This window comes from Neoarius graeffei, chromosome 7 (assembly GCF_027579695.1).
Source record: "Neoarius graeffei isolate fNeoGra1 chromosome 7, fNeoGra1.pri, whole genome shotgun sequence".
Classification (NCBI taxonomy): domain Eukaryota; kingdom Metazoa; phylum Chordata; class Actinopteri; order Siluriformes; family Ariidae; genus Neoarius; species Neoarius graeffei.
The window spans coordinates 21,874,864-21,902,627 of NC_083575.1; the positions used below are offsets into that span (position 1 = coordinate 21,874,864).

The window sequence follows — 27,764 nt, forward strand, 5'->3', positions numbered from 1 at the left end:
TGATGAATTACGAAAGAAAATGGAAGTTAAACAATTAAAACGGCTGGGCAACTAATAACCGTCTGGTGTTTGTCATTGCAGGAACTGCTATTGATTTCTGAAATTATCATCATGGTTTTACTCACATTCTTCAACATTAAAAGCCAGGACAGTAGTTTTATGGATGTGCCAAAATGACAAACACTACAACACTCTTGTGACACCTTTTGTTTAAACTATTGAATAAAACTGATATTCATCGATAATTTAGCATCTGCTAAACCTGTGGTTATTGTTGAGTATTTATAAAAAATGTAGTTCCCTGCATGCTGTGTTTTTCTGTCAATCAATCATGACATCACTTATGTATGCTTACTGAATAAGTCCACAAAGAGAGTGGGGAAAAAAGGAGACACAAATCTCTCCAGGTGTGATACCTATCCGCCTGTGTGGAGAGTGCGCAGACAACTTTAGCAGCGCTGTTGCCCGTCAGGAGACTGCCGCCCCGCAGATCAAAACCTTTTGCACTGCTGTTTTCACGCAATAGCTCCTGGATGGAAGTGGGCTGGATAACTGGATGGCTCAGGCTTAGCTCCAGCTCAGGGACAGACTCCACGCTCAACTCTGGATTTCCCATTATTGATGAAGCCTTCTGAGTTTGAGTGATGGTCATAGGAGAATGAGAACTCCCATCACTGAAGTGGCTGTGCTCCAGCGAGCTCACATACTCCACCACTCTGAAATGGTACAGAAAGAATTCAGGGTGTGTGGGGAGACTTGGGAAATCTGCTTGGTGTAACCAAGTTCAGGTTATCAGACAAGTTCAAAAATCAGTATTATATCCCTTGTCAAAAAAATCCTGTAAAGGGATTGGCCAAGGATGGTTCATGTGACATAAAATAGTTCAATCATTAATTAAGCAAATGTATCTCATGACATCCAAAATTAAAAAAAAAAAAAAAAAAAAGGATATAGTGCGAGTCAGTCATGGTATATCCTGGATATACCATGAACTGAAGGCAATTTCAAGCTATATGGCCGACTCAAGTCACAGCTGTGGCTCCGCGAACATTTCTGTGTGTGTAGATCTACGCATCATGATCATGCCTTGCTAGGCAGGTGATAGCATGGTACATTGCACATGCAACGGTCGCGCTGACATAAACAAACATAGCTGCCTCTAGTGAGTTTATGCAGAGATTCAATATGAATACTGTTAGTTTGGAATTTTTTGATGAGGGATATAAATCAGGGATGGCACGGTGGTGTAGTGGTTAGCACTGTCGCCTCACAGCAAGAAGGTTCTGGGTTTGAGCCCAGTGGCCGATGGGGGCCCTTCTGTGTGGAGTTTGCATGTTCTCCCGACGTCTGCATGGGTTTCCTCCGGGTGCTCCGGTTTCCCCCCCACAGTCCAAAGACATGCAGGTTAGGCTAATTGGTGGCTCTAAATTGACCATAGGTGTGAATGCGAGTGTGAATAGTTGTTTGTCTCTATATGTCAGCCTTGCAATGATCTGGCGACTTGTCCAGGGTGTACCCCGCCTCTCGCACATAGTCAGCTGGGATAGGCTCCAGCTTGCCCACGACCCTGCACAGGATCAGTGGTTACGGATAATGGATGGATGGGATATAAATCAAAAATATACCGTGCACGGAGAGGCACCGGTAATTTTAGATTCTCTTCGGTGACTAGCATAGTACTATTTTCTTGTACTGCGTCCCTCAGAAAACAGTACTACACCAGTCACCTCAGAGAATCCATAATTTCAACCGGAGCCTCTCAGTGCATGGTATATTTGATTACTAGTCCTCCTGAAAACCTGCTGGTTGATGAACTGACAATTGTAATTTGGCCCTAGGTGTGAATGTGTCTGCACAGTGCCCTATGATAGACTTAAGTTCCATCCAAGGCGTATTCCTCCAAGACATGATCTTATGTCCATTGCTCCTGGAATGACCTTGACCAGGATAAAGTGGTTACTAAAGAGGAATGAATGAAAGTATGTGACTACAACTCCCATAACCATCATATCACGATATTACTACATGTCCTCCAGTGACACTCCTATCCCACTCACAGTCAGTCAATTACACTACTTTAAAGAACTCAGAACCCTTTTCAAAATCACACCCCAGGACTGTGTCTGTGACGATTTCCAATCTTTATTAGCGTTCTGGCTGTAGCCTGATTTGGTGATTGCGGAGTTTATGCTTGTGTGCAGTTGTTCTGACCATTTACATGCCTCAAGTTGCAGAGTATTGTAAATGTTTGCTCCATTGGTTTTCCTTAAACTTAATAAAACCTACACTTGTGTCCGTTTGTCCATGCTATTTCATAACTACCATCATACCATCTGACCCGTACTCAATACCTACAAATCATGGGTATTACACAATAATAAAAAAAAAACTACTTAAAAAGTTAGCTGACATTTTGGAAGCATAAATTTTAAAGCCAGATTACGTTCTTGAAAGAAATACAATGCGAGTAACATATAAAGCCAGAATAACAACACGACATGCACCTGAAGACATGTGGCCAGCAATCATGATTATGGCTGCCCATCTCTAGACCCACGTTGAGGATGGCATCCATGCAGAGCATGTGAGCAGTGTGCAGCTTCACTCCCTGACCCCGACCCATCTGCTCCAGTTTCTGCTCCATTCTATGCTTAACTAAACATCAGCATACACAAACACCCCATTAATAACCACCCCAATATCCACATGAAAATTATATAGATGCAATTACATTTTAAATATACATGACTGTTACATTATTTGGCATATGCTTTCAATGTTATGAGCCATTTCCAGCAGACACCATGATGTGGGATATGGAAAACCAAATACCAATTGGTGGATGAGGTGAAAAGATCTACCTAATCATGAATACATGTCTGAATATAATCATGAAATAGAAAAATATGTAAAACACCAGTTATAGTAGTTGCTGCTCTATATTCCATTACAGGTATACACCTTTGAAGACGTCCATTTCCCACATTTGGAAAAACGTGCGAAAAATCATAAGAAAATTCCATATAGGAATAGAAGAAAGGAAAGACAAGAAAAATCTTTACAAAATATTTGTAGATTTTGATACCTTGCTGTGTATCAGGTTCCAAAAATAAATAAATAAATTAAAAACCCACACCATTGGCATAAAATTAACTCCACACAGTTGTGGTCAGAAGTTTACATACAGTGGCATGAATGTCATCTTGGATATGAAGGTCATGGCAATATTGGGCTTTCAATGATTTCTCTGAACTGTTCGTTTTCTGTGGTGAAATTATTGTACAAACATTTCTTTAACAGGAAAAAAAATGAATTTGGTGCAGAAGTTTTAATTTATTTTAGGTTTTCTGAAATCAACACCGGGTCGAAATTATACATACAGAGTCAAAAATTTACATATGCTCACTTAGATTATTAATTCAGAGGTGCTGAGACTTCCAAAGTGTCTTATCTTGCCAAGGCCAAGACCTCTTAACTTCCTGTAGAATCATGATCGACGACAGCTGGTAGCTTATCTGTGCCTTTTGTTTACAGCACTCATTGGACTAAGCAATACACAGTAAAATGGGAAAGTCCAAGGAGCTCAGTGCAGATCTGAGAAAAAGGATCGCAGAGGTACACAACTCAGGAACGTCTCTTAGAGCCATTTCTAAACAACTGCAGATCCCAAGATCAGTTCAAACAATTGTATACAAGTTACTGGGAGGTGTAGTCACTTTGCCAAGCCACTTTGCTTCAAGAAAACCCAAACGGTCACCCTCGGCTGAAAGGAAATTGGTTCGGATGGTCAGGAACAACCCAGGAACCACCATGGCACAGCCCTGCCATGAACTGGAAACTGATGGAGCACTGTCTATAGTTCAGTGAGTTTTATATCACCATGGACTAAGAGGCTTCTATCCAAGAAATAACCCCCTGCTCCAAAATTGACACCTTCAAGCTTAAAGTTTGCAACTGACCACATGGACAAAGAAAAATCCTTCTGGAGGAAAGCTGTATGGTCACATGCGACAAAGATTGAGTTGTTTGGCCACAACGTACAGAGGGACACTGTATCAGCTGGTGGTGGATCATCATGCTCTGGAGCTGTTTTGCTGCCAGTGGAAATGGTTCATTGCACAAAGTGGATGGAATAATGAAGGACTACCTTAGAATTCTCCAGCATAACCTCAAACCATTGGAAACTTGAATGTGATTGGGAGTTAAAACAGGACAATGAACCCAAACACGCACCAGAGCTGGTTGTGGAGGATAAAGCAGGCTAACATCAAGCTTAAAACAAGACCTGACTTCAACCCTATTGAAAATATATGGACCATGCTTAGAAGACGAGTCCATGCCAAGAAAAAAAAATATATATATTGAACTCTATCAATTCTACCATAAAGAGTCATGAAATACAGTGGGGCAAAAAAGTATTTAGTCAGTCACCAATTGTGCAAGTTCTCCCACTTAAAAAGATGAGAGAGGCCTGTAATTTTCATCATAGGTATACCTCAACTATGAGAGACAAAATGAGAAAAAAAAAATCCAGAAAATCACATTGTCGGATTTTTAAAGAATTTATTTGCAAATTACAGTGGAAAATAAGTATTTGGTCAATAACAAAAGTTCATCTCAATACTTTGTTATATACCCTTTGTTGGCAATGACAGAGGTCAAACATTTTCTGTAAGTCTTCACAAGGTTTTCACACACTGTTGCTGGTATTTTGGCCCATTCCTCCATGCAGATCTCCTCTAGAGCAGTGATGTTTTGGGGCTGTCGCTGGGCAACACGGACTTTCAACTCCCTCCAAAGATTTTCTATGGGGTTGAGATCTGGAGACTGGCTAGGCCACTCCAGGACCTTGAAATGCTTCGTACGAAGCCACTCCTTCGTTGCCCGGGCAGTGTGTTTGGGATCATTGTCATGCTGAAAGACCCAGCCATGTTCATCTGCTGATGGAAGGAGGTTTTCACTCAAAATCTCACGATACATGGCCCCATTCCTTGTTTCCTTTACACGGGTCAGTCATCCTGGTCCCTCTGCAGAAAAACAGCCCCAAAGCATGATGCTTCCACCCCTATGCTTCACAGTAGGTATGGTGTTCTTTGGATGCAACTCAGCATTCTTTCTCCTCCAAACACGTCAAGTTGAGTTTTTACCAACAAGTTCTATTTTGGTTTCATCTGACCATATGACATTCTCCCAATCCTCTTCTGGATCATCCAAATGCTCTCTAGCAAACTTCAGATGGGCCTGGACATGCACTGGCTTAAGCAGGGGGACGCGTCTGGCACTGCAGGATTTGAGTCCCTGGCGGCGTAGTGTGTTACTGATGGTAGCCTTTGTTACTTTGGTCCCAGCTCTCTGCAGGTCATTCACTAGGTCCCCCCGTGTGGTTCTGGGATTTTTGCTCACCGTTCTTGTGATCATTTTGACCCCACGGGGTGAGATCTTGCGTAGAGCCCCAGATCGAGGGAGATTATCAGTGGTCTTGTATGGTATGTCTTCCATTTTCTAATAATTGCTCCCAAAGTTGATTTCTTCACACCAAACTGCTTACCTATTGCAGATTCAGTCTTCCCAGCCTGGTGCAGGTCTACAATTTTGGTTCTGGTGTCCTTTGACAACTCTTTGGTCTTGGCCATAGTGGAGTTTGGAGTGTGACTGTTTGAGGTTGTGGACAGGTGTCTTTTATACTGATAACGAGTTCAAACAGGTGCCATTAATACAGGTAACGAGTGGAGGACAGAGGAGCCTCTTAAAGAAGTTGTTACAGGTCTGTGAGAGACAGAAATCTTGCTTGTTTGTAGGTGACCAAATACTTATTTTACCGAGGAATTTACCAATTAATTTATTAAAAATCCTACAATGTGATTTCCTGGATTCTTTCCCCCCATTTTGTCTCTCATAGTTGAAGTGTACCTATGATGAAAATTACAGGCCTCTCTCATCTTTTTAAGTGGGAGAACTTGGACAATTGGTGGCTGACTAAATACTTTTTTGCCCCACTGTATCCAACCAGAATTCTGACAGAAGCTTGTTCATGGTAAACCAAAAATGTTTGGTCAAGGTGAATCTTGCAAAGAGACATTTTACCCAAATATTAGGTGTGCTGTATGTAAATGTTTGACCCTATGTTGATTTCAGAAAACCCAAAGAAAATGTGCACCAAATTCTAGTTTTTTTTTAATGATGTATGCTGTACAATCTGCCACAGAAAAAGAACAGTTCAGAAAAATCACTGAAAGCCCAAATATTGCCATGACATTCATATCCAAGATGGCATTCATGTATGTAAACTTCTGACCACGGCTGTTTATATTACCCATGTAATAAATAAATTATGAAACGTACACATTGAGGGACATATACACTTTAGATAATTAAGAATTTAATTAAAACAAAAATAATAATTGGAGAGGATATAAATCAACTGATTACTATAAATGTTAATAAAATTCTTTTTTCCCCCTCCATAGGTTATAGCCCAGTAATGTGTGATGAACATGTAGGCATGTGTGTCCAACATCAGGATGAAACAACAGTCTGTCGTTCTAATACAAAGTTTAACCTTTATCCAAGTTAGAAAGATTAAAACTTCTGTTTAAAAAGGTTCATTTGATAATCTACAACTAATCCTCTCCTCCTAAAGTGTCAGGACTCTCTCTCATTCCTTTACGAATCTCGCAATATAATCCCTTGCATTTTTGCATATCCTTTTGTTTCACCTTCACTGCTATAAAATGTGCATGTGTGTACCCTGAGTAATAGCATCTCCAGCTTCAGCCTGATCCTTCTCCTCTTTTTCCTCTGGAACACAGGACGCTGCTGCCATCTGAGCTACTGCTGAGGCACAGTTGGCAGCCACACCTACATTCATGTATGCGCGCACACACATTCACACATTTCAGAAGAGCTCACAGAAACCAGAAAGGAAATATCTGGTGCATCCTGTTAGAAGATCCTAAAATACAAAATCACTTACTTTAGGTTAAAATAACTAACTTGGATCAGGATCATTTAAAAATCTGATACATTAACACACAAAATACCAATTTCCCAAATCTTCAGGGGTGTATACTCCCTGAATCTTTGACTCCTTTTCACCATCAGCTATGACGGTATACAGTAGGTTCTTTACCCAGAGCACAGCTGAGCGCAGCAGCTTTGCGCAGCCCATCAAGACTGAGGCAGATGGTTTCTCTCTCCCTCTGGTTCTGCACTTTAATGCCTTCTGCACCTAGGATGAAGGCCAGAGCCCGCGAGCTTCCTGCCATGCGGCCCGTCAGAGGAGTAGACAGTGTGTCGATCAGGTTCTTCCAGCAGCCGATCAGGATGTACCGTGCAAACATTATACCTAGAGCAATGGGAAACTGGGCTTCTGTTACAAACACTAACACATGAATACTTGTTACAAATAGGACAATTCAGGACAAGGTATTTTACAAACAAAAATACCAAATGTGCAAACTGTATGACTACGAAAAAAAAGTGGCTGTGTACACACACTTGTACTTGCTACATATTGAGGACAGTAGTACATTTTTAAGCAACAAAGTTTGGACATTTTGGCTGGTCCTCACTTCTTCACAGGCTGTCTGAGGGTTAAGACTTGGTTTAAAGGGCTGATGACACGAACATGACTCTATGCAATTTCTTAAATAAACTATACAACATGGCAAACATGTTAGATTTCTGTTATAATTACGTGAAAAGAAGCTGTTGTTACGCAAATATCCAACTTTTAATTGCACAGCGCAAGAAAACTGGGTCCGTGGCTCGCGGCCATGTTGTGACGTCAGCGGGAGAACACGCTGCGGTTCACTGGCTGTTCTACTCAATGGAAATGGCGCATGAAAACGCCAGTGAACTCTCTAGTGCTAGCTCTTCCTCTTCTGGGAGTCTAGAATTGTGTTGATCTCTTCCGAATAGAATCTATGATAGCCTACCCTCTTTACCCTTTGCCTCTCGTTGCTAGGCGGCAGTTACATGAAAGCCGCAAGCTTTCACAAGCAAATACATGACTGATATCACACCGACTTTATGATTACATTTATGATTATCATCATGTAGAATCTATAGCTCTACGTACCTTTATCTTATGTCGTTTCACAACACATGTTCTGACAGGAGGACTGTCTTTGGATCCGGCATAGCTACTAGTAGACCCCCTCCGGAATACTGGCAGTGTTGCCAAAATGGGTTTTTTTCCCCCGCCCAGTTGAGCAGTTTCAAGTGCATTTTGGTGGGTTTTGAACATATTTTGGGCTGGAAAACTTCAGCAGTATCTGGCAACAGATACTGCTGACGTTTTCCAGCCCAAAATATGTTCAAAACCCACCAAAATGCACTTGAAACCGCTCAACTGGGCGGGAAAAATCCCAATCTGGCAACACTGTGTAGGCACTGCTGATGGTAGTAACACACGTTTGTGATGAACTGAACACCCAAGAGATTCTTTTAAGCTGGGAAGGGTGTCAAAACAATCCAAATCGAAGTGTTCAGAGCACAGGACGGCTGTTGGTGAGGGTTCCCACTTGTCACGAGTGCGCCTGACTTGCTTCACCCACTTCGCATGCAGCTCGGGATCTCTGGGAAACTTGAATAAACTTACCCCATCCTTGTGGGTTTTGGAGCAAAAGCCGGCAACACAACGCGAAGGCATAATAACTAATATATAATAATGTATAATAATACTAATAATGACAAACTGAACACCTGTCGCATCAACAACAAACTGGTAAGTTAGGAGGAAGGTTCTTTCGCTGACGTCATATAGCTCCTCCTCCTCCTCCGTCTCCTGGGTGCTGCAGCCCCGTCAAATTTGCCCAAATAGCCGCGTTTTTTATCATAACTTGGCGCCTTCGTGAATTAATATATGGATCATCGGGAATTACTTTTTATGTTATAAAACATCGCCAAAGATGTCAAAAACGTGTCATCAGCACTTTAAAGGTTCAGGAGGTGAATTATACCCCTTTTCCACCAAATCAGTTCCAGGGCTGGTTCACAACTCGTTCAACTTGCGAACCAGCTGAGAACCAGTCTGCTTTTCCATAGCTCGGGGTGCTAAGGGGAGCCACGTCATTACGTCACTGTATACGTCAGTTACGTCGCTGCGTTTGCATAAACCTTGGCGCGAACATCGAAGCAACACGGAGAAGAAGAAGCTGCAGCAACAACAACAATGGATGACTGCTGCTTTATTGCATCCATGATATCTCGTCGCTTATTTAAAAATGGCGACCTTTCGCGGTCTTACTATTGTTGTTGGTCTTAACAACTCCGCCCCCCGCTGACGTAAGCAGTTCTTTCCTTTAGCCCAGCAAAGAGCTGGTGCTACCCTGGAACCGGTTTTTCTGGCCCAGAGCCAGTTCTTTGTCAGTGGAAACAGGAAACCCGGTTCCAAACTAAGCACTGGCCCCGAACCAGCCCTGGAACTGATTTGGTGGAAAAGGGGTATTAGAGTTAGGGTAAGGAGCTAGGGAATGCATTATGTCAGTGAGTGTCCCCACAAAGATAGAAATACAAAGTGTGTGTGCACTCGTGCGTACTAGCAGAGAGAAGTTATTAAAATTATTTTCGTATTTCTGAAGTATTCACCTACAGTTGAATTATATGGCTCAGGAATATATACAAAAAGTCTCGTCTCGTCTTCATCTGCTTATCCAGGGCCGGGTCGCGGAGGCAGCAGTCTGAGCATGAAAGCCCAAACTTCCCTCTCCCCAGACACCTCAGCCAGCTCCTCGGGATGAACACCGAGGCGTTCCCAGGCCAGCCGAGAGACATAGTCCCTCCAGCGTGTCCTGGGTCTTCCCTGGGGGGACATGCCTGGAACACCTCCCCAGGGAGGCGCCTGGCTCCAGGGTGGGGCCCAGGCTGCGCCATACCGGATGACGTCACGGTCCTTGTTTTTTGTTTTGTTTTTTTTATTTCCATAAGGGGTTTGGTGAACTGCTCTTAGTCTGGCCTGTCACCTAGGACCTGTCTGCCTTGGGAAACCCTAACAGGGGCATAATGCCCCCAACAACATAGCTCCTAGGATCATTCAAGCACACAAACCCCTCCACCACAATAAGGTGGCAGTTCTAGGAGGAGTATTTTGTAAAAATGCATTTTAATCAGATTTATAAAAAGGCAAGGGAATGAATAGCCTCACCGTGTAACACATGGCACCCACTCTCCAAACCAGGAACATTCTGTATTTGAACAGCACTTAGGCTTTATCTTGGTTGACAGATGTTGTCATAGAAACAGAGCTGCCTAAATTCTTGTGCTGTGATGAAAACCTCCCCCTGCCCACTTCTGTGTACACACACACACACACTCGAACAGTGTACAGAAACAGACAGAGAGGTGCTGGAAAATACACTGTACCTGCCAACACTGTGTTGCTGTCTTTCTTATCACTTGTAAAAGGCGACTGTGAGGAGGCTCTTCTGATCAGCTGACCTCCTATAGCACTACTGCCAAGTCCATCAATATCTGAACAGAAATTAAACAAAAACGAGAGAGAGGTGTGCAAATATCTGATCGTAAGCCTGCAATGTGGCACAAAATATCTCTCATTTTATAATGATCCTTTCAGAAAGCAAGCTTGCAAATCATTTAGTTCAGGAATACATCATCAAAACAAGACAGCTGACAAAGTATGTCTCAGCACATACACATGTATTTCACAATTATATACAATTAGTTGCCAGTTTATGTCCACTTGCCTTATTCCTATAATGGTTGGTAGTTTCATCAGATATCAATATCATCCACCATATCGATGCACTTTAGAATCAGCAATTTACACATACAAAGTTGACTAATTGGGATGAGTATAGCAGCTTTTAAAAAAAAAAAAAAAAAAAACACCATTTACACTTTGTGACATCTTGGACACACCTATTTGTATACCATACAAAAGACCTTTTATAATTCAATTTCAATAAACAATTGTCATATTTCAGGTGCTGGAAGGGAGGAGTTGTGAAGACTGAGCAGGTAACGTGTGAGTGTGTCTACACCTGTGTGATTTAAGCAGGTTTTAAAGGAACAGTCCACCGTACTTCCATAATGAAATATGTTCTTTTCTGAATTGAGACGAGCTTATCCGTACCTCTCCGAGCTTTGCGCGACCTCCCAGTCAGTCAGACGCAGTCAGATGCGCCGTCACTCCTGTTAGCAATGTAGCTAGGCTCAGTATGGCCAACGGTATTTTTTGGGGCTGTAGTTAGATGCGACCAAACTCTTCCACGTTTTTCCTGTTTACATAGGTTTATATGACCAGTGACATGAAACAAAGTTCAGTTAAAAAAATTGAAACGTGGCGATTTTCTATGCTATGGAAAGTCCGCACTATAATGACAGGCGTACTAACACCTTCTGCGCGCTTCGGCAGCGCATTGATATCTGCACTCAGGAGTGACGGTATCAATGCGCTGCCGAAGCGCGCAGAAGGTGTTAGTACGCCTGTCATTATAGTGCGAACTTTCCATAGCATAGAAAATCGCCACGTTTCAATTTTTTTAACTGAACTTTGTTTCAATAAATTTGACTGACTGGGAGGTCGCGCAAAGCTCGGAGAGGTACGGATAAGCTCGCCTCAATTCAGAAAAGAACATTTCATTATGGAAGTACGGTGGACTGTTCCTTTAAACAGTGTGTTTCCAGCAGTCTTCCATGTATTACTTGTAACACTGTACAAGACAATACTAATAAAATCTTAGCCAAATTCTAGGAGAGATTGTGATAATAATGAAGACAACGAACTTGTGATTAACTACTACATTCTGCTCACATCATCAACCAGCATGATCCAGATTTATGGAGAAAAAAAGGGGGGGGGGGGGGTTAGTGGAAACAAAATAGGAAATAGGAGCTTGAGGTAATAAGGATTAAAAAAAAAAAAGTCCATTAGCACAAAACCAAGACACAACCAAGTACATGGTTTACGACCTGATAGCTTCGTATGAGCGCTGAAGGGTTGTGAATTGGAACAAGTGGATGATTTATTTATCTTGGCTGAACACAAGTGAAAAGGATATTAAGCACCTGTATTGCAAAAGCATGGTCAGCTATGTCGAAGATGGAAAATCAAACCTGAGCAGAAAGCGAAAGGTCAATTTCTTTCGAGCAACAGTAGAAACCGTGCTGTTATATGGCTGCACTACTTGGAGCCTCACACAAAGGCACTGGAAAGAAAATTAGATGGGACCTACGCAAGGTTTCTCAGAGCAGCACTTAAAAGCCAACCAAGATGACAATTACCCTACCCGTTTTTCTTATTTTAAAACAAACAAATTGTTGTTTTCAACCACATAAGAGCCCATTTTCTGACCATTTACGATAGTAAACGACTTTAGTTAGCCAATTATTTTTGCATATTTTACACGCTATCGCTGCTCAGTTGATGATCGGAAGTGTTCGTAAGCTCCCGACAGGTGACATCACTCACAGTACACACAGCCATATTTGAGAGAAAAGTGAGGATCATTTGCGTCTGTATTTTTTTAAGATTTGAGGTAATGGTTGGTTCCAGGTGTTGTGTGGGAGTGTAGTGTAGAATATCCCAGCCAGGTTAAAGTGTTTTTTTTTTCCCCTTTTACATTCATTAATCCAGGGGTGCCTCTACTTCCTACCACTATGCTCTCGACTCATTCATTTAAAAAAAAAAACCACACACACACACACCACCAGGCTAGCCTACTGTAATTACCGTGGTAGACAGTCCAACCCCCTGCAGAAAGAGGGTAAACAAACAATATCCTATCCTCAGTGTTTGTTTACCCTCTGTGTTGCCGCAGGGGTTGAACTGTCTACCACGGTAATTACGGTAGGCTAGCCTGGTGACGTCTTGATGTTTATGAAGGAGTCAAGAGCGTAGTGGTAGGAAGTGGTGGCCCCCCTGGACTAACGAAAGTTTATTTAAAAAAAAAACAAAAAAAAAACCACACACTTAACTTTAACCTGGCTGGGATATTCTACGCTACACTCCCACACAACACCTGGAACCAACCAGTACCTCAAATAATCTTAAAAAATATGGATGCAAATAATCCTCACTGTTCTCTCTTCTCTTAAATATGGCCACGTGTACTGTAAATGACGTCACACTTTACAGAAACCATTTGGAAAGCAGCTCGGGTGTTTCCAGCAATATTTCCGCCTTTTTCCGTACAAGTGTGACGTAACGCATAGTTTCAGCCTCGTTTTACAGGTAAAGAGTTCGGGTTTGTCCGCAAGTCAGGGTTGCATCTCATTAATACACTATTTCAGATGTATAGTGGAGGGGAATTTTTTTTTTTTTTTTTTAAATTGTCACCTTCGTGGACCTTTAATACCAAATGGCAGTCCCACACAACAAACCAGGTGTTATATGGGAATCTTCCTAGTGTCACCACCACTATAAGGAAAAGATGACTGCAATTCTGTGGACATCGCTATCGTAGCAAGGATGAGGTGGTTAGACAAATGTTGCTATGGAACCAACACACGAAACGCGACCAAGAGGGCGTTCTGCAAGAATGTTTGTTGACCAACTGGTTGAAGACTCTGAAATAATGATGAACGACCTGCCAAAAGCAATGGAGGAGAGGAGATTCTGGAAAAAAGTAGTGCATGATGTTCGTCCGAGGACGCGCCGATGATAATTAGCATGCTTTGTTCACATTTCACCATTGTGACATCACATAACCCCAAATCAGAAAAAGTTGGACAGTATGTTGAAACTGAATTAAAAAACTGAAAATTTGTAAATAACCTCTGACCTGCATTGCACTCAAAACAATACAACAGCACCTTATTTGACGTTTTACCTCATTATTTAACCTCACTACTAGCCCTAAATTGCCCCTTGTCCCATCTTTTTAGGAAGGCCTGAAACGCAGGAATGAATGCATATTAACAAATGAAATGAAGTTGACCAGACAAAACATGAAATATCTTGGGTTCATACTGTCTGCAATGAAATACAAGTCAAAGTACATTTAGAAATCACTGCTTTCTTTTTTTAATTTGCATTTTCCATACCGTCCCAACTTTTTCTGATTTAGGTTTGTACTTGTGCCTGTACTGCGAGTTAGAGCCCTGCACTCCCGCGGGAGTCCCGTGGGACCCGCCGCAAAGCAGTGCGGCACGGGACAAATTTTGAAAGCTCATTGCGGGCGCGGGCGGGACCGGAAGTGCACATATGCAGGCGCGGGCAGGAGCGGGAGTGCACATATGCAGGCGCGGGCGGGAGCGGTGATAAGCTGCAGTCCCGCTAACTAAAAACGTGTTTTAAACAGGTTACACAGGGACGGCAGGCTTGACTCAATGCTATCCCAGAAATCCTTCCTGTAATATGCAAATTTGGCTGTCCAATCAGAGGCGGCCAAATTTGCATATTACAGGAAGGCTTTTTGGGATAGCATTGAGTCAAGCCTACCGTCACTGTGTAACCTGTCTCTCTGATTAGAGTTGTAGACTAACTCAAGCAGTAAATCACTTCACTCATGGTACAAAGCAAGCCCATTCACTTTTTTATGCTAATCAGAGAATTACAATGGTTTCTCGTGACAAAAATGTGCGATTCGCGATTAAATATTTTAATCGCTTGACAGCACTAATTATTATTATTATTATTAGAGACACTACATGCTGAATTCAGAAACAAGGTAAATAATAACAAACGTGAACGTGAGCTGTAGATATTTATGCTCAAATCCACTCCAAGTAGGGGGCGGGGCACCATCACACTGTGTCAAGACAAGAACTTTCCTGAGAAATAACGCGAACGTTTGCATCATGCGGGATTTGCGGGCGGGAGCGGGACAAAATATGGCAGGCGCGGGCGGGAGGGGGACTGAAAAATCATAATTCTTTGCGGGTGCGGGCGGGAGTGGGACTGCACAATGCGGGCGCGGGCAGGAGCGGGACTGAAAAATCCAACCCGCGCAGACCTCTACTGCGAGTTTCACATCATCCTATAACATCCTCCTATTGATGCCTTTTAGACAAGTGCCATGTCAGTGGTTACACTGTGATTTTATTTCAATTTTTAAAAAATAAATATATAAATAAATAGAAACAGATTATTGCCATCAGCTGTCTTTGGCTGCAATGGTACCAAATTGGTCGCTCAGTGAGCTTGTCACATTATGCTAAGATTACTGGTCTCAAGTCACAACCAGAGAATTTTTCTTATGATCAGAATCGGGGTGAAAACCATACAGTCAAATTTCAGCTTTATGGCAAGATAATTTCTGTCCATTTACTCTCTCAACAGGGACTGAAAACCAGTGAGACAGCAACACACTGAAGAGCAATTGTGACCATGAACAGAATGATGACAGTGGAAACACTGTGTGCGCACATTTTACTTAAAGTTGGATCAGTGACTTAAATTGCGAGACAACTGCTGAAAAGCACTAAGGCCACACCAATTCAATTAGTTGGTTCTCGGAATCGCCGCTTGAAGAAAATGCAAAATGAAAAAAAAAAAAATCGAAATCAAACTCCCGCCAGCAGAAAAGGTCACATGACGCGAGGTCACATGACGTTGAAAACCAATCAAATCGCCCCTTTCACTTTCGATAAAGACTTGTGGAAGAAACATGCCTGTGGAAGGGAGTCCTGCAAAGCCTGTGTTTGTGATTGTTAGGATATTCAGCGAACAGAAGCGTAAAATCTTTGACAGGTGTGTTGAAATTCTGTTTACTGGTTTGCCTGTATTGTTTGGTCTATTTCCACCGCTAATTTTACCATCAGAGCATTTTTTAAATTTTATTTTTATTTCGCCCGCTCGCTTCATATTTTTCCTGAAAAAATCCGAGAACCAACTAATTAAATTGGTGTGGCCTAAAGGAAAGAAAAAAAAAAAAAGATACCATTAACTTGGTGTAACTCAGTATTAGGGATGGCGAAAACTAAAAAAAGATCTTGACCAACCACCGAGCCTCATTAGCCGGTTAAAGTCGGTTAACCTGCGAGTTTAAACAGGGATGCAAACGGCGCGCCTTTTGGTGGATGCCGCCTTTTTCACGGCTGAATCGTGCAGATCCGATTTTTTTTTTTTGGGGGGGGGCCGTTGGAGTGTCTGAATAATTTCATCAGAGTAAATTCTGTATTAAAATGACTAAATAAGCAAATGCCGTTACAGTCCATGAAACATAGGAAGTATAAGTATGAGAAGAAAACAGTAAATCAGAAAGCTGTGCACATTTTCGCGGAAGCTGCGCAAATGTGCGCAGCTTTCTGATTTACTGTTTTCTTCTCATGCTTCCTATGTTTCATGGACTGTAATGGCATTTGCTTATTTAGTAATTTTAATACAGAATTTACTCTGATGAAATTATTCAGACACTCCAACGCCCCCCCTTAAAAAAAAAATCGGATCTGCATGATTCAGCCGTGAAAAAGTCGGCATCTGCGCCTTTAGTTTGTGTGGAGAGATATGATCTGCAATAACATGCATTGTTGGCTACAGACCGAAACATACTTTCAGAATGCACTGGCCAAGGCAGGACTAAACTCGATGTGCCTTCTAATAATAATAAAAAAAAAACAATAGTAATTTGTAAGCTAAAAAGCCTGTGTCTACACTTTTCTTTCGCCGAGCGGCAGTTGTCTTCTACTGGGGTGGGAGGGCGGGACATGACTGAATGGGTGTTTCTGATTTGTCAGCTGTCGTCCTTACACCGCATGGCATGCCCCAAGCATTTACAACACAGAATTCCAGGTTCTCCGCTCCAAAATCGGCAGCTTCAAAACGATTGATTTTTTTTTTTTTAACCGACAACCAAAAAAAATTTAACCGGTTGACGTTGATTCGGTCAACCATCGGTCAACATCCCTACTCAGTATTTTACGATACAAATACAATAATATGAAATCCATAAAATTACAAAATTTTAACAATACCAAAAAAAGTCAATGTTTCAGGCAACATCATATGTAAGGTATGATTTAATATACAGGACGTTTCAAAAACTTTGATATGATTTCACAATCTAATAACTTTGAACGAGAATTGGCAATCGACCTCAAATTTTAACAGCATGTGTGGAAACAGGTCAAAATTTTATGCTTAATGTTTTTTGTTTTTATCTTTTTAGGTATAGAAATGCCATTCACAGGAAAAGAAAAGGCGTTTTATGTATTAGAGTACGAGCGAACACAGTCGAACAAGACTGCAGCGTGCATTTATGAGAGAATTCTCTAAAAATGCACCAACTGCAATGTAGATTTGGGCATGGCACAAAAAGTTCAAAGAGGAAGGCTGTGTGTGTGTCTCAGGAGGAGTGCATATTGAAAATTTGTGAAATCGTTCATGGAATCCACATTGCTTTGAATTTCTCATTCAAATTTTGAGGAATAAATCTTATATTGCTCAGCATTAAGCCTGTTCAGTTTCATTTGCCTGGACTATGTAGTTTCTGGGATATTTACATCTCAAACGTCATCAAATTTGTTGAAACACCCTGTACATGACCATAGGGACAAGCGCTCCGTGTGTTTGTTACCTGTGAGCATGGTGATAAGAGGGAGTGAGTGCTCCTCAGGGGACTCCCAGTATCCAGCCTCCCCTAGCAGGTTCCTCTCTAACACTTGGTGGTACAGTTCCTCTATCCAGGCCTGAGAGAGCACCACTAGAACACCACTGCTCTGGATATGATGCACAAACTCTTTCTGCTGAGACAGAATTCTGCATTTACGAGGTGCTTCTACATTTACTTCAATGCCAGGTGAGACAGTTGCTCTAAAACAGGGCTTTTCAAAGTGTGGGGCACCAGAGTTCTTCAGCTTTTAGTACCTAAAGCTACAGTGAGTGAGGAGACAGAGTCTGGGCCAAGCAAAAAAACAGAGCCTCCAGGATGTTGCGATTTGCAACTTCAGCGCAAATTCAACCAATCCCCGCGAATTCAGGGCGGTGTTGCAATTATATCCAATCACCGCAACTTTCCCGCAAATTTGACCAATCGTTGGCGTCGTCTTGAGGTGACGTCGGCAAACTACCTTCTGCCTTACTTCCGGATGTCTATGTTCAAGAGAAGCAGCATGTGCGCAGTGTTGCCAGATTGGCGGTTTCAAGGCATTTTGGCGGGTTTTGAACATATTTTGGACTGGAAAACGTCAGCAGTATCTGGCAACATTGCATGATGTGCAAGTCAGTGTTTATATAGGCTTAAATTCTGTTACTGAAAGTGTGTTATGTTTACAGTGAAGGACTGTGTGCACTTTATTTATTTTTTTAACTTAATACAAGAAATTAATGGATGCCAACATTTTTGCCAAAATGGTATTTTATTTTTCCATTGTTTAGGCAGCTTCAGCATCATACTGTGAGATTCTGTTCAAATTGTTTTTTTTTCTTCTATGAAGCCTGAGCCATTTATTTTATTAGTTTATAATTATTGTTTAATTTAGTCTTCAGGAGAGACTGCCTGCACACAGTACTAGTATTAATAGTTTTTTTTTCTTACATGAAAGCTGAGGCATTTATATTATATTTTAAGGTAACTTCATGTTGTCCTGTGAGGTTCTCTGCACTTTAACTTTTGAACCAACAGGTGCATTTGGATAAGTAAAGCCTATTTTTTCTGCATTTCTGTAGTCCTGGTAATCTTTTATATTGGTAAAGTTGTTTATAGGACCATTTCTCAGTGTCTTTGTTTTTTTAATCAATAGTTTTTCAGTAATAACTTAATATTTAACATATCACTCAATTTTAATCACAAAAAGAGAAAATCGCAACAATTTCTCGCAACTTTCACTTCCTCCCACAATGTAATTGCAACAAAAACCTAAAAAACACCGCAACTTTCATCGCAATTTTTTGGAAACCCCCGCAACATCAGACATTTTAGCCCGCAACAATCACAAAAAAGGCCCACGGAATCCTGGGGGGACTGAAAAAAGAAGGAAGTATGACCACGATTATTTAAAGTTTGGATTTTCATGGACTGGATCTGAAGATGCTCCACTGCCACAGTGTGTTGTCTGCCAAGAGGTGCTAGCTAACGATGCTATGAGATGTTTAAAATGTGTAAAACAAGATGTTTTAAAAAGCACAGATGTTTAAAATGTGAAAAATAAAAAAATAAAAATGTGTACAACAACCATTTTTTAAAAATACGAATGGAACATTAAGTATAGCAACAACAAAAATTGTAAGGGGGGGCGCTGTTGTTTATTTGCTCTCTGAGGGGGGGCTGACTCTCCCACACTTTGAAAACCCCTGCTCTAAAACATTTGTGGCAAACACCTACGTTGTCATATGCTAATTATATAGCTTTGCACACTATTGGCATCATCTTAACCAGCTTCATGAGGTAGTCACCTGGAATGCTTTTCAATTAACAGGTGTGCCTCATCAAAAGTTAATTAGTGCAATTTCTTGCTTGAGATCAAACAGTAAATAATAAAAAAAACACAGTAAATAGCCCTATTCCACAACTGTAGTAATCCATATTATGTCAAGAACTGCTCAACTAAGTAAAGAAAAATGACAGTCCACTGTTACTTTAAGACATGAAGTGTCAATTAATAAAAATACAGTGAATTAAAACGTGTGTTTAAACCAGTGGTGCTTAACCTTTTTTGAGTCACGGACCCCTTTAAGAATCTGATGAAAGCTATGGACCCCCCTTCCCCAGAAAGACGAACCGCTGAACAAACCTTCATAGGCAGACACACAGTCTGATTGGTTTTTCACAACACTTGTACGTGCATTTCTCCATACTGCACCCTCACGCACATTGCGCGCACACACGTCACTTTTCAGCCAGCCACACTTGAAAGAAACTGTGGTCAATTAATCCTCACCAGTATATGAGAAGATAATCGGGCTGTGATAAACCGTGGAAAATGAGAATTATCACTTGCTCTTATGGAGTGGCACAAGATGGCAGTCGTGCAGAGAACGATGACGCACGTTTAAATGGTAAACACGGGCCCAACAGCAAGTCAAGAGACGCCTAGCGGTCGGCATTGTAAGTCGTGGCTGGGTACGTTTTCTTGCAAGCAGTGGCAGGATGCATCTTCTATTTTTTTCAATGGAAACCATTGACTAGGACAAGGGCTGTATAGCGAATATTAATGTTAATTTTTATCTGATCCTCACAGACCCCCCTGAAACCCATCCATGGACCCCAGGTTAAGAACCCCTGGTTTAAACTTTTGACTTGGTACTAAAATGTAGAGACCAAGCAGCCACCATAGGTGAAAGAAAGCTGTTTGGTCCTACCAGAGTGACAATGGGAGGAGCAGGTTTCCTTTCATAGTATCCACAGGTGCTCAGTTTGAGGTTGAGAAGCAAGGCGTAGTAGGACACCAAATACAATCCATCTGCATTCATCAAAGCCTGGCAGCTCAGATTCTCACTACCCTCAAAGCCAGGAGAGTGAAGCCCACCTAAAAGGCAACAGAAACTCCAAGTACGTTGGTGAGCCCAGAATTACATTCTTTCCTTTCGTGAATGCACACTTTATTACATTAGTTTCACTTTTAGTACATATATGATGGCAGTGAACAATATGCTTTAAGCTGTATAAGTGCACAGTAAACTCTGACTTTTAGTGATTACTGATCTATGAGCAGAAGGCTATGAGCTGAAATCTCAGATGACGATGCAAGCTTGCCATCAACCCTTAACAACTACAGTGGTGCTGTACAATGACGGACCTTAAACCATGAACCCAAAGTAAAACAAGTGTTGCCTGACAAAACAAATCTTACCCGGCAGTACTTATTTTATACCTACATGTTCAGAATGGGGCGGCACGGTGGTGTAGTGGTTAGCGCTGTCTCCTCACAGCAAGAAGGTCCGGGTTCGAGCCCCGTGGCCGGCGAGGGCCTTTCTGTGTGGAGTTTGCATGTTCTCCCCGTGTCCGCGTGGGTTTCCTCCGGGTGCTCCGGTTTCCCCCACAGTCCAAAGACATGCAGGTTAGGTTAACTGGTGACTCTAAATTGACCGTAGGTGTGAATGTGAGTGTGAATGGTTGTCTGTGTCTATGTGTCAGCCCTGTGATGACCTGGCGACTTGTCCAGGGTGTACCCCGCCTTTCGCCCGTAGTCAGCTGGGATAGGCTCCAGCTTGCCTGCGACCCTGTAGAAGGATAAAGCAGCTAGAGATAATGAGATGAGATGTTCAGAATGGTAATACTTCTCAATCATCAGCTGTCAGCTTATAGTCCTATAAAAATCCATAACCTTCAGTTTGACCTTTCAAGGTGACTCAAGGTCAAAGATCATGGTGCCAAATGAAAGCCCATATGGCACTTCCTATAAGTTGATAAGGGTAAATATCTGTCTACCATCAACTGTTTTCAAGTTACAACCCTCTAAAAATCCATGACCTTGAGTTTGACCTTTCAAGGTCACAGATCATGGTGCCAAATGAAAGGCCATATGAGAGAGTTCCTATATGCTCATAATAGTAAACATCTGTCTATCCGCAACAGTTTTTGAGTTAATGGAAAATGTGTTATTTTGACTGAAAGGTTGATCTTTCCAGTGACCTTGACCTTCACCTTGACCTGATTACCCCCAAAATTTAATCAGTTAAGGGTTAGTCAGTTAATCGGTGCAACCGTCTAGATGCTACATTGTTAACAGACAGACACACAAACAAAAACAAACCGCACTGATTACAATACCTCGCCTTGCTTACTCCGTCGCGGGTGAGGTAATCGTTATTTGAATTTTTTTGGAAAAGAATGCCTCTTCAAAAACACGCCTGTCTTTGGAAAAGAATCCATCACAGAAGCTTTGTTAACGTACCTACTTGCAGACCCAAGCAGAATGTTGAGGAGAAGTTTTGTAGAGCGACATCCACATCAGTAGGGCTGTGCTGGGCCAGAAGGCGTGGCAACAATGCCACCAGAGACTGAACAAAGAGGCGGGCACTCTGCTGATCCGCCTCCTGGTTCTTCAGCAGCTTGAGTGAAAGCGCAGCAGTGCGCAGTGAACGATGGGCAGGGGCATGGCGCAGTGTCTGCTCATCATCACCCAATGAGCCATTGTCTGAACCAACATCTGAAACATCCGAGCGGCCCGAGTCCTTCTCAGCAGCCGTGGAGTACTGATCGCACGAGTCGAATTCTGTGCGCGAAAGTTCCTGCTCGTCCATACTGAAATTGCTCTCACTGTAGCGCGAGCCATGTGAGCGCATGCGAGACTCCACTGACAGGAAGTTAGTGAGGTCTGGGTAAACCAGGGCATGGGTGCGCTGCACCACATCTGGAGGGGCACCACTTTCCCCTGCAGCGCCTCCACAGGACGAAGGCGAAGGTAACCGTGCATCGTCTCCACACTCTTCTGGGGTGGTCCGGCCCAGATCCCCCTCCAGAGTAACCTGGCCTGTGTCAGTGGTGACGCTGATGCTGATGTCAGGGCTGCGTTTAGGAATGGCAGTCTCCCAGGTGGCATTTTCAGAGGACAGCACACGCCGCTGCCAACGGAAGTCAGCCTCATTGAGCTCCACTGGTTCTCTTGACAACTCCGCCCCTTCTTTCAAGTCATCCAGTCGACGGAGCAAAAGTTGTGCCTGGTCTATATGCAGGCCACGTCCCTGGCTGAGCTCGTCGAGGGCAGCCAGTAGTGCACAAGCACAAGAAACCGAGGAATAGCAAGCCTCAATGCCACCCTTCACACAAGCTTCCGTCATGCCATCCATCACCCTGCAGAAGCAGAACATTTAAAAAAAAAAAAAAAAGTATCTAATACACCACAATGTCTAATGCTCGAGCTCCTTTACTGATATGACCTTGACACTCACAACTTAAGAAGGTCAAGATGCGACTTCCTCTTCGAGAAGGATCTCTTCCTGGTCTCGGGCTCAATCACACATGGGCCAGCCAGGTCAAACAAGCGCTGTGGGCTACCGAGGATCTAGCAGCAAACCAAAGACCACAGGAGTGAGTTTGTTGAATAGACTGGATGTCTTTAATCTACACAAAAGATGAGTAATGCTTACAGAATCGCTAACATTTCTCGGTTCGGTTTTCTCCAAGGTCCAATGAATATAACAGCAGAGTTAATAAAGGCAACATTAAAACCCACCTCCTTCATGATCTTGATGGCCTCCAGTCTGTGCTGTGGAGGCGGGTAGAGCAGGATGCGGTGGTAGAGAGACTGCAGCACAGGCTTCATGGATTCCACGCAGCTCACTAGCCGGACAAGTTCGGCCGCGATGTAGCAGATGGTGCGGATCACTGGTCCAATCATGGCAGGGGCACTGGAGGAACAGCCAGAACCCCGGCCCTGATCACTAACCCCTGACCCGAGTGCAGTCTCCACCTCCTGTGATGGAGCTCCGTGAGCAGATGTGATGGTCTTATCATTGACAGGGTTGCCCGTGATCACCACCAGAACTGGACACAGCTGCTTCCTGTGGAACGTGGTGGAACATGTCCAAAACAGCAGTGGCCATGTTATTAAGTACACCTGCCTTTTACCTACACTTACTGACCAATTTACACCTTTGTTAATATAGAATTACTGTCTGTAGTCCACACGAAGCACCAGTGTGTGTGTGTGTCCTGGACATATTTTACATTCAGATACAGAAAACAAGTCGTTTAAGTATTTGTCTAAGGGCAGATAAGCCATCATCAGTGATAACTAATACTGAGTGAACAGTGTTTCTTAAATGATTGATGATCCCTACTGCTAAGTAAATAAAAAACAAAACAACTTCTACATTATGATACAAGTTATCATACAAATATAATTTGTGTAGCTTAAATTATATCTCAAAGAAGACATTTTACCAGACAAGATCAGTGAAGTTGCGGTTCAGGTGCATTGTGGGAGGGCAGCTGCTGAGCATGGCTAAAATGCACTCGAGATACAGCAGCTGCAACAGCTGGTTCTCACTGTCAAAGGGAAAACAAAATTGCAGCTCCAGAACAGCTCACACATAGCAGAAGCGGCAAGAGAGAGAGAACGATAACGCTGCCTGGAGGCAAACATCTGTCACAGACTCGCAGTTAACGCCAATCACATTTCATTAAAAAAAAAAAAAAGATTCAACCTGGACAGGGTAACAGCATTGCTACAAAGCCTAATAGGAATTAGGCCAGATTTTTTTTCAGATCAGACAGCAGGGCCAGACACATACCTTGAAACAGACTCCAGTTTTTCGCAGAATACAATGAGGACAGTCACCACGTCCTCATACAGCATTGCTGTGGTGGGAGAAAAGTCTAACACACACACCAAAAAAAAAAATTCCACACACCATTATTGACAAATCAAAAAGTCAGATTCATGCCACACTGGCATCTACAATGTCTCATGGTGCCTCTGGGACATAAAGGTGACTGTTCAACTAAAAGAACTAAATGAGCTAATAAAAGCTCCACATCTGCACTACATGCACAATTATAATGAATATCGTTTGGGATGTTCATTTTTTAGTAAATTGCTTGAATTATTAATGAGAACTATTTATTGATTAAGTGCAAATACATATGAATATATACAGTTGAAAGGAGTTTGATCATACAGATACTGTATTCAAAGGTAAAACTGATGTATAAAGAAACTGTGGAATATGCATATGTTTGCTCAACAAGTCTATTTCCCCTGTAAACAACTCTGAGATAAATAAAGGCTCCTGTACATTACAGAGTTATAATTTACTCTGTTCAGCTTGTGGCAGGCTGGGGTAATCATAATTAAATATACCTTTGCGTTTGCTTGTAGGCACTGTACGGCCACGTTCATCGGCACCCTATGAACACAGAACAGACAACAGCTTGTTTGTTTATTATTATTATTCATTCTCATCTCATTATCTCTAGCCACTTTATCCTGTTCTACAGGGTCGCAGGCAAGCTGGAGCCTATCCCAGCTGACTACGGGTGAAAGGCGGGGTACACCCTGGACAAGTCGCCAGGTCATCACAGGGCTGACACATAGACACAGACAACCATTCACACTCACATTCACACCTACGGTCAATTTAGAGTCACCAGTTAACCTAACCTGCATGTCTTTGGACTGTGGGGGAAACCGGAGCACCCGGAGGAAACCCATGGTGAGAACATGCAAACTCCGCACAGAAAGGCCCTCGCCGGCCACGGGGCTCGAACCCGGATCTTCTTGCTGTGAGGCGACAGCGCTAACCAATACACCACCGTGCCGCCATTATTATTATTATTATTATTATTATTATATTATTGTGCTGACTTGTCCTGGGTTTATACATCGAACAATTATTTAAAAAAAAAATCCAAGTTACAACATCCAGCTATTTTCCTATCTTGATATTACATTATGATAGAAGCAAATATCAATACTGCACTTAAATAAATAAATAAAATGAAGACCTGTTCTTTTTGGGAAATGATTAAGCATGGTTTCTTCTAGGTTTAATCAAGACATTGCTTCATCATGGGTCATCACTAACAACCTAGTGAGCATGTGAATTTGCTTGATCGCTTCTCAATAAATACGGAACTAAACACAGTTACAATTAAATAGTTCGAATGAACTCGCATAGCTAGATTGATAGCTAGACAGAAACACATACAGTCTGTGAAGCTGTGCTATATTAGCAAGCAAGATAAATTTCACCAATTCTCCAACAGACCAAAGGAAATATTTTTAATAAAGCAGACAATTTTCTTGCATCTTACACGTCTAAATACATTTCTCGGATATAAGAGAGGATCTGTCTGGCACATTTTGCAACTCTTATTTGAAGAACAGAATTATGAGCTTGCCTTCCTAACGATTTTTTAATGATGTCAAACATTTTCACTTGAATTTTGCCTGCAAAATACTTTCATACGCACACATACTACCCAGAAACTAGAAAAGCACTCAGAGAGCGCAGACCTCCGCCAAGAATCCTTTAAAAAATCCTGGGATCCAGAAGGTGATCCGGATCACCGCCAAAATTTAAGGGATTGTTACTTGTGCCCAGTCACACCTCTGGAAAAAAACTTCAGAGCAATCTGTTCATAACTTTTTCCGTAATGTTGCTAACAGACAAACCAACAAACACACACTACCGAAAACATAACCTCCTTGGCGGACGTAATTACTGAGTGTTCCCCAACATCAGGGAAGGCTCCCTAACTGGCTGCATTTCAAGCATGCCATGTCACTGAATCTTGTCGAAGGACGTCTGATGTCTAGGATCCTTCAAATTCTACCAAGAACCTTTGTTCAGGGAATTGTCAAGGATGCCCGTGTGCATCTTTGGCGTTCATAAAGCACTCGCAATAACACGTACAAGACAGGACCTTTGCAATGACGCACACCTGCACAAGAATTTTGGTTTTACAGGACGGCCAGAGAAAACTCCTAAATATTCACGAGGAAAGTGCTACCTGATTGGTCAACGAATGACTTCTGTTTCATTGTGTTGCTTTGATGGAAAACTCATTAAAAGTCACAGCATTTATTAACCCTAACCCTTACCTTATTGCCATATATGCATTCCTGGAGATGGAGTTCCCAAGTCTATACAATGTGGTGAAATATTAAGACATTCCCCAGCACAATCGGGCGGCCCGCTCCCCATCCCCAGCCAATTGGGCTGCCCGCTCTCCATGAATAACCATGAGTTTTTCCTGGCCACCCTGCAAAAAGAAAATCTGCCACCTGCACACTTGCTACACTGTTCCATTATGTGTCCTCTAAATGCCAGAAAGCATCCTTGACTTTGAGAAATACCCACAGTCTGCCCATTCATCTGCCCACGATTTGAACAATATTTTGAAAATGAATATCGTATATTGTATTTTGTATGGGGGAAGCCATGGCCTAATGGTTAGAGAAGCAGCTTTGGGACAAAAAGGTTACAAGGCTCAATTCCCTGGACCAGCAGGAATGGTTGAAGTGCCCTTGAGCAAGGTACCTAACCCCCAACTGCTCCCCAGGCTGCTCTGGGTACACTGTACATCACTCTGGACAACGGCGTCTGCTAAATGCCAGTAATATAATGTATTGTTGATTTCTAATCTGTAAAATCGAAAGTGCATCAAGACCAAAATTAATGTTAACGCTTGCTAAATGCAAGTATGTTAAAACTGTATGTGCAAGGGCCAGTATTTGTTCTGCATCACATGCTCCTGAAGCAAGAATATACCAATCCATTTTTGACAAAATGTTTTTCCTTTCCTTTAAGACATTGTAGTACTGACAGAGCCTGTATGGGTGTATTAATAGAGGACTCACCAAGCTGTCCTGTCTGTGGTGTAGTTGAAGAGTAAGGTCACCCAGGATCTGACTAAGTGTGGCCCTTACAGCTGTATTGATGCTGCGTTGATGACAACTTGATATGTATGTCTGGATACACACCTGTTGACCACACACAGTTAATACACACAACCAATGTCAAGCATCGGCTACATGACAGGTCAGGGGGCAATATTTATTGTGGGGCACAAGTGTAACACCCTTGCAGTAGAGCATTTTGCATTCTTACACACACACACACACACACACACACACACACACACACACAATAAATTCAAATGCTACCCCACAGCCGACATCACGCAAGTTTCCAGATGTTCACGTGTGCATTTTCTACAATTCACAATATATAAAAATGCCTTTTGAGTGCACATGAAAAAGAATATGGAATGGAAATGTATAAATGAATAAATGAATGATATCTGAAATATATTAACTAAGCTAATCAGTTATCTTTAGTCTACACTTCCTCCAAGTCCACCTTAAATTAGTACTGTCAGGCTTTTATGCTACAGAGATGAGACTGAGATGGTATGGGCACATCCTGAGAAGAGATGCAGAGCATGTCGGAAGGAGAATGTTGAGGATGGAGC

At 42.3% G+C, this 27,764-nt stretch overlaps 1 protein-coding gene across 1 annotated transcript in view; it reads right to left on the bottom strand.

The window, feature by feature from the left end:
* The window catches only part of arfgef3 (ARFGEF family member 3), a 93,100-nt gene that overhangs the window by 50,823 nt on the left and 14,513 nt on the right, over nucleotides 1–27,764 (bottom strand). Inside the window, exons 6-19 of the mRNA XM_060924602.1 lie at nucleotides 27,151–27,273; nucleotides 24,649–24,694; nucleotides 24,080–24,164; nucleotides 23,730–23,834; nucleotides 23,020–23,347; nucleotides 22,736–22,848; nucleotides 21,739–22,637; nucleotides 20,204–20,370; nucleotides 17,481–17,646; nucleotides 10,366–10,473; nucleotides 7,130–7,345; nucleotides 6,748–6,858; nucleotides 2,505–2,655; nucleotides 417–716 (exon numbers count right to left, since the gene is read on the bottom strand). Of these exons, the coding sequence (XP_060780585.1) occupies nucleotides 417–716; nucleotides 2,505–2,655; nucleotides 6,748–6,858; nucleotides 7,130–7,345; nucleotides 10,366–10,473; nucleotides 17,481–17,646; nucleotides 20,204–20,370; nucleotides 21,739–22,637; nucleotides 22,736–22,848; nucleotides 23,020–23,347; nucleotides 23,730–23,834; nucleotides 24,080–24,164; nucleotides 24,649–24,694; nucleotides 27,151–27,273 (2,918 nt within the window). The remainder of the gene's footprint in view (nucleotides 1–416; nucleotides 717–2,504; nucleotides 2,656–6,747; nucleotides 6,859–7,129; nucleotides 7,346–10,365; nucleotides 10,474–17,480; nucleotides 17,647–20,203; nucleotides 20,371–21,738; nucleotides 22,638–22,735; nucleotides 22,849–23,019; nucleotides 23,348–23,729; nucleotides 23,835–24,079; nucleotides 24,165–24,648; nucleotides 24,695–27,150; nucleotides 27,274–27,764) is intronic.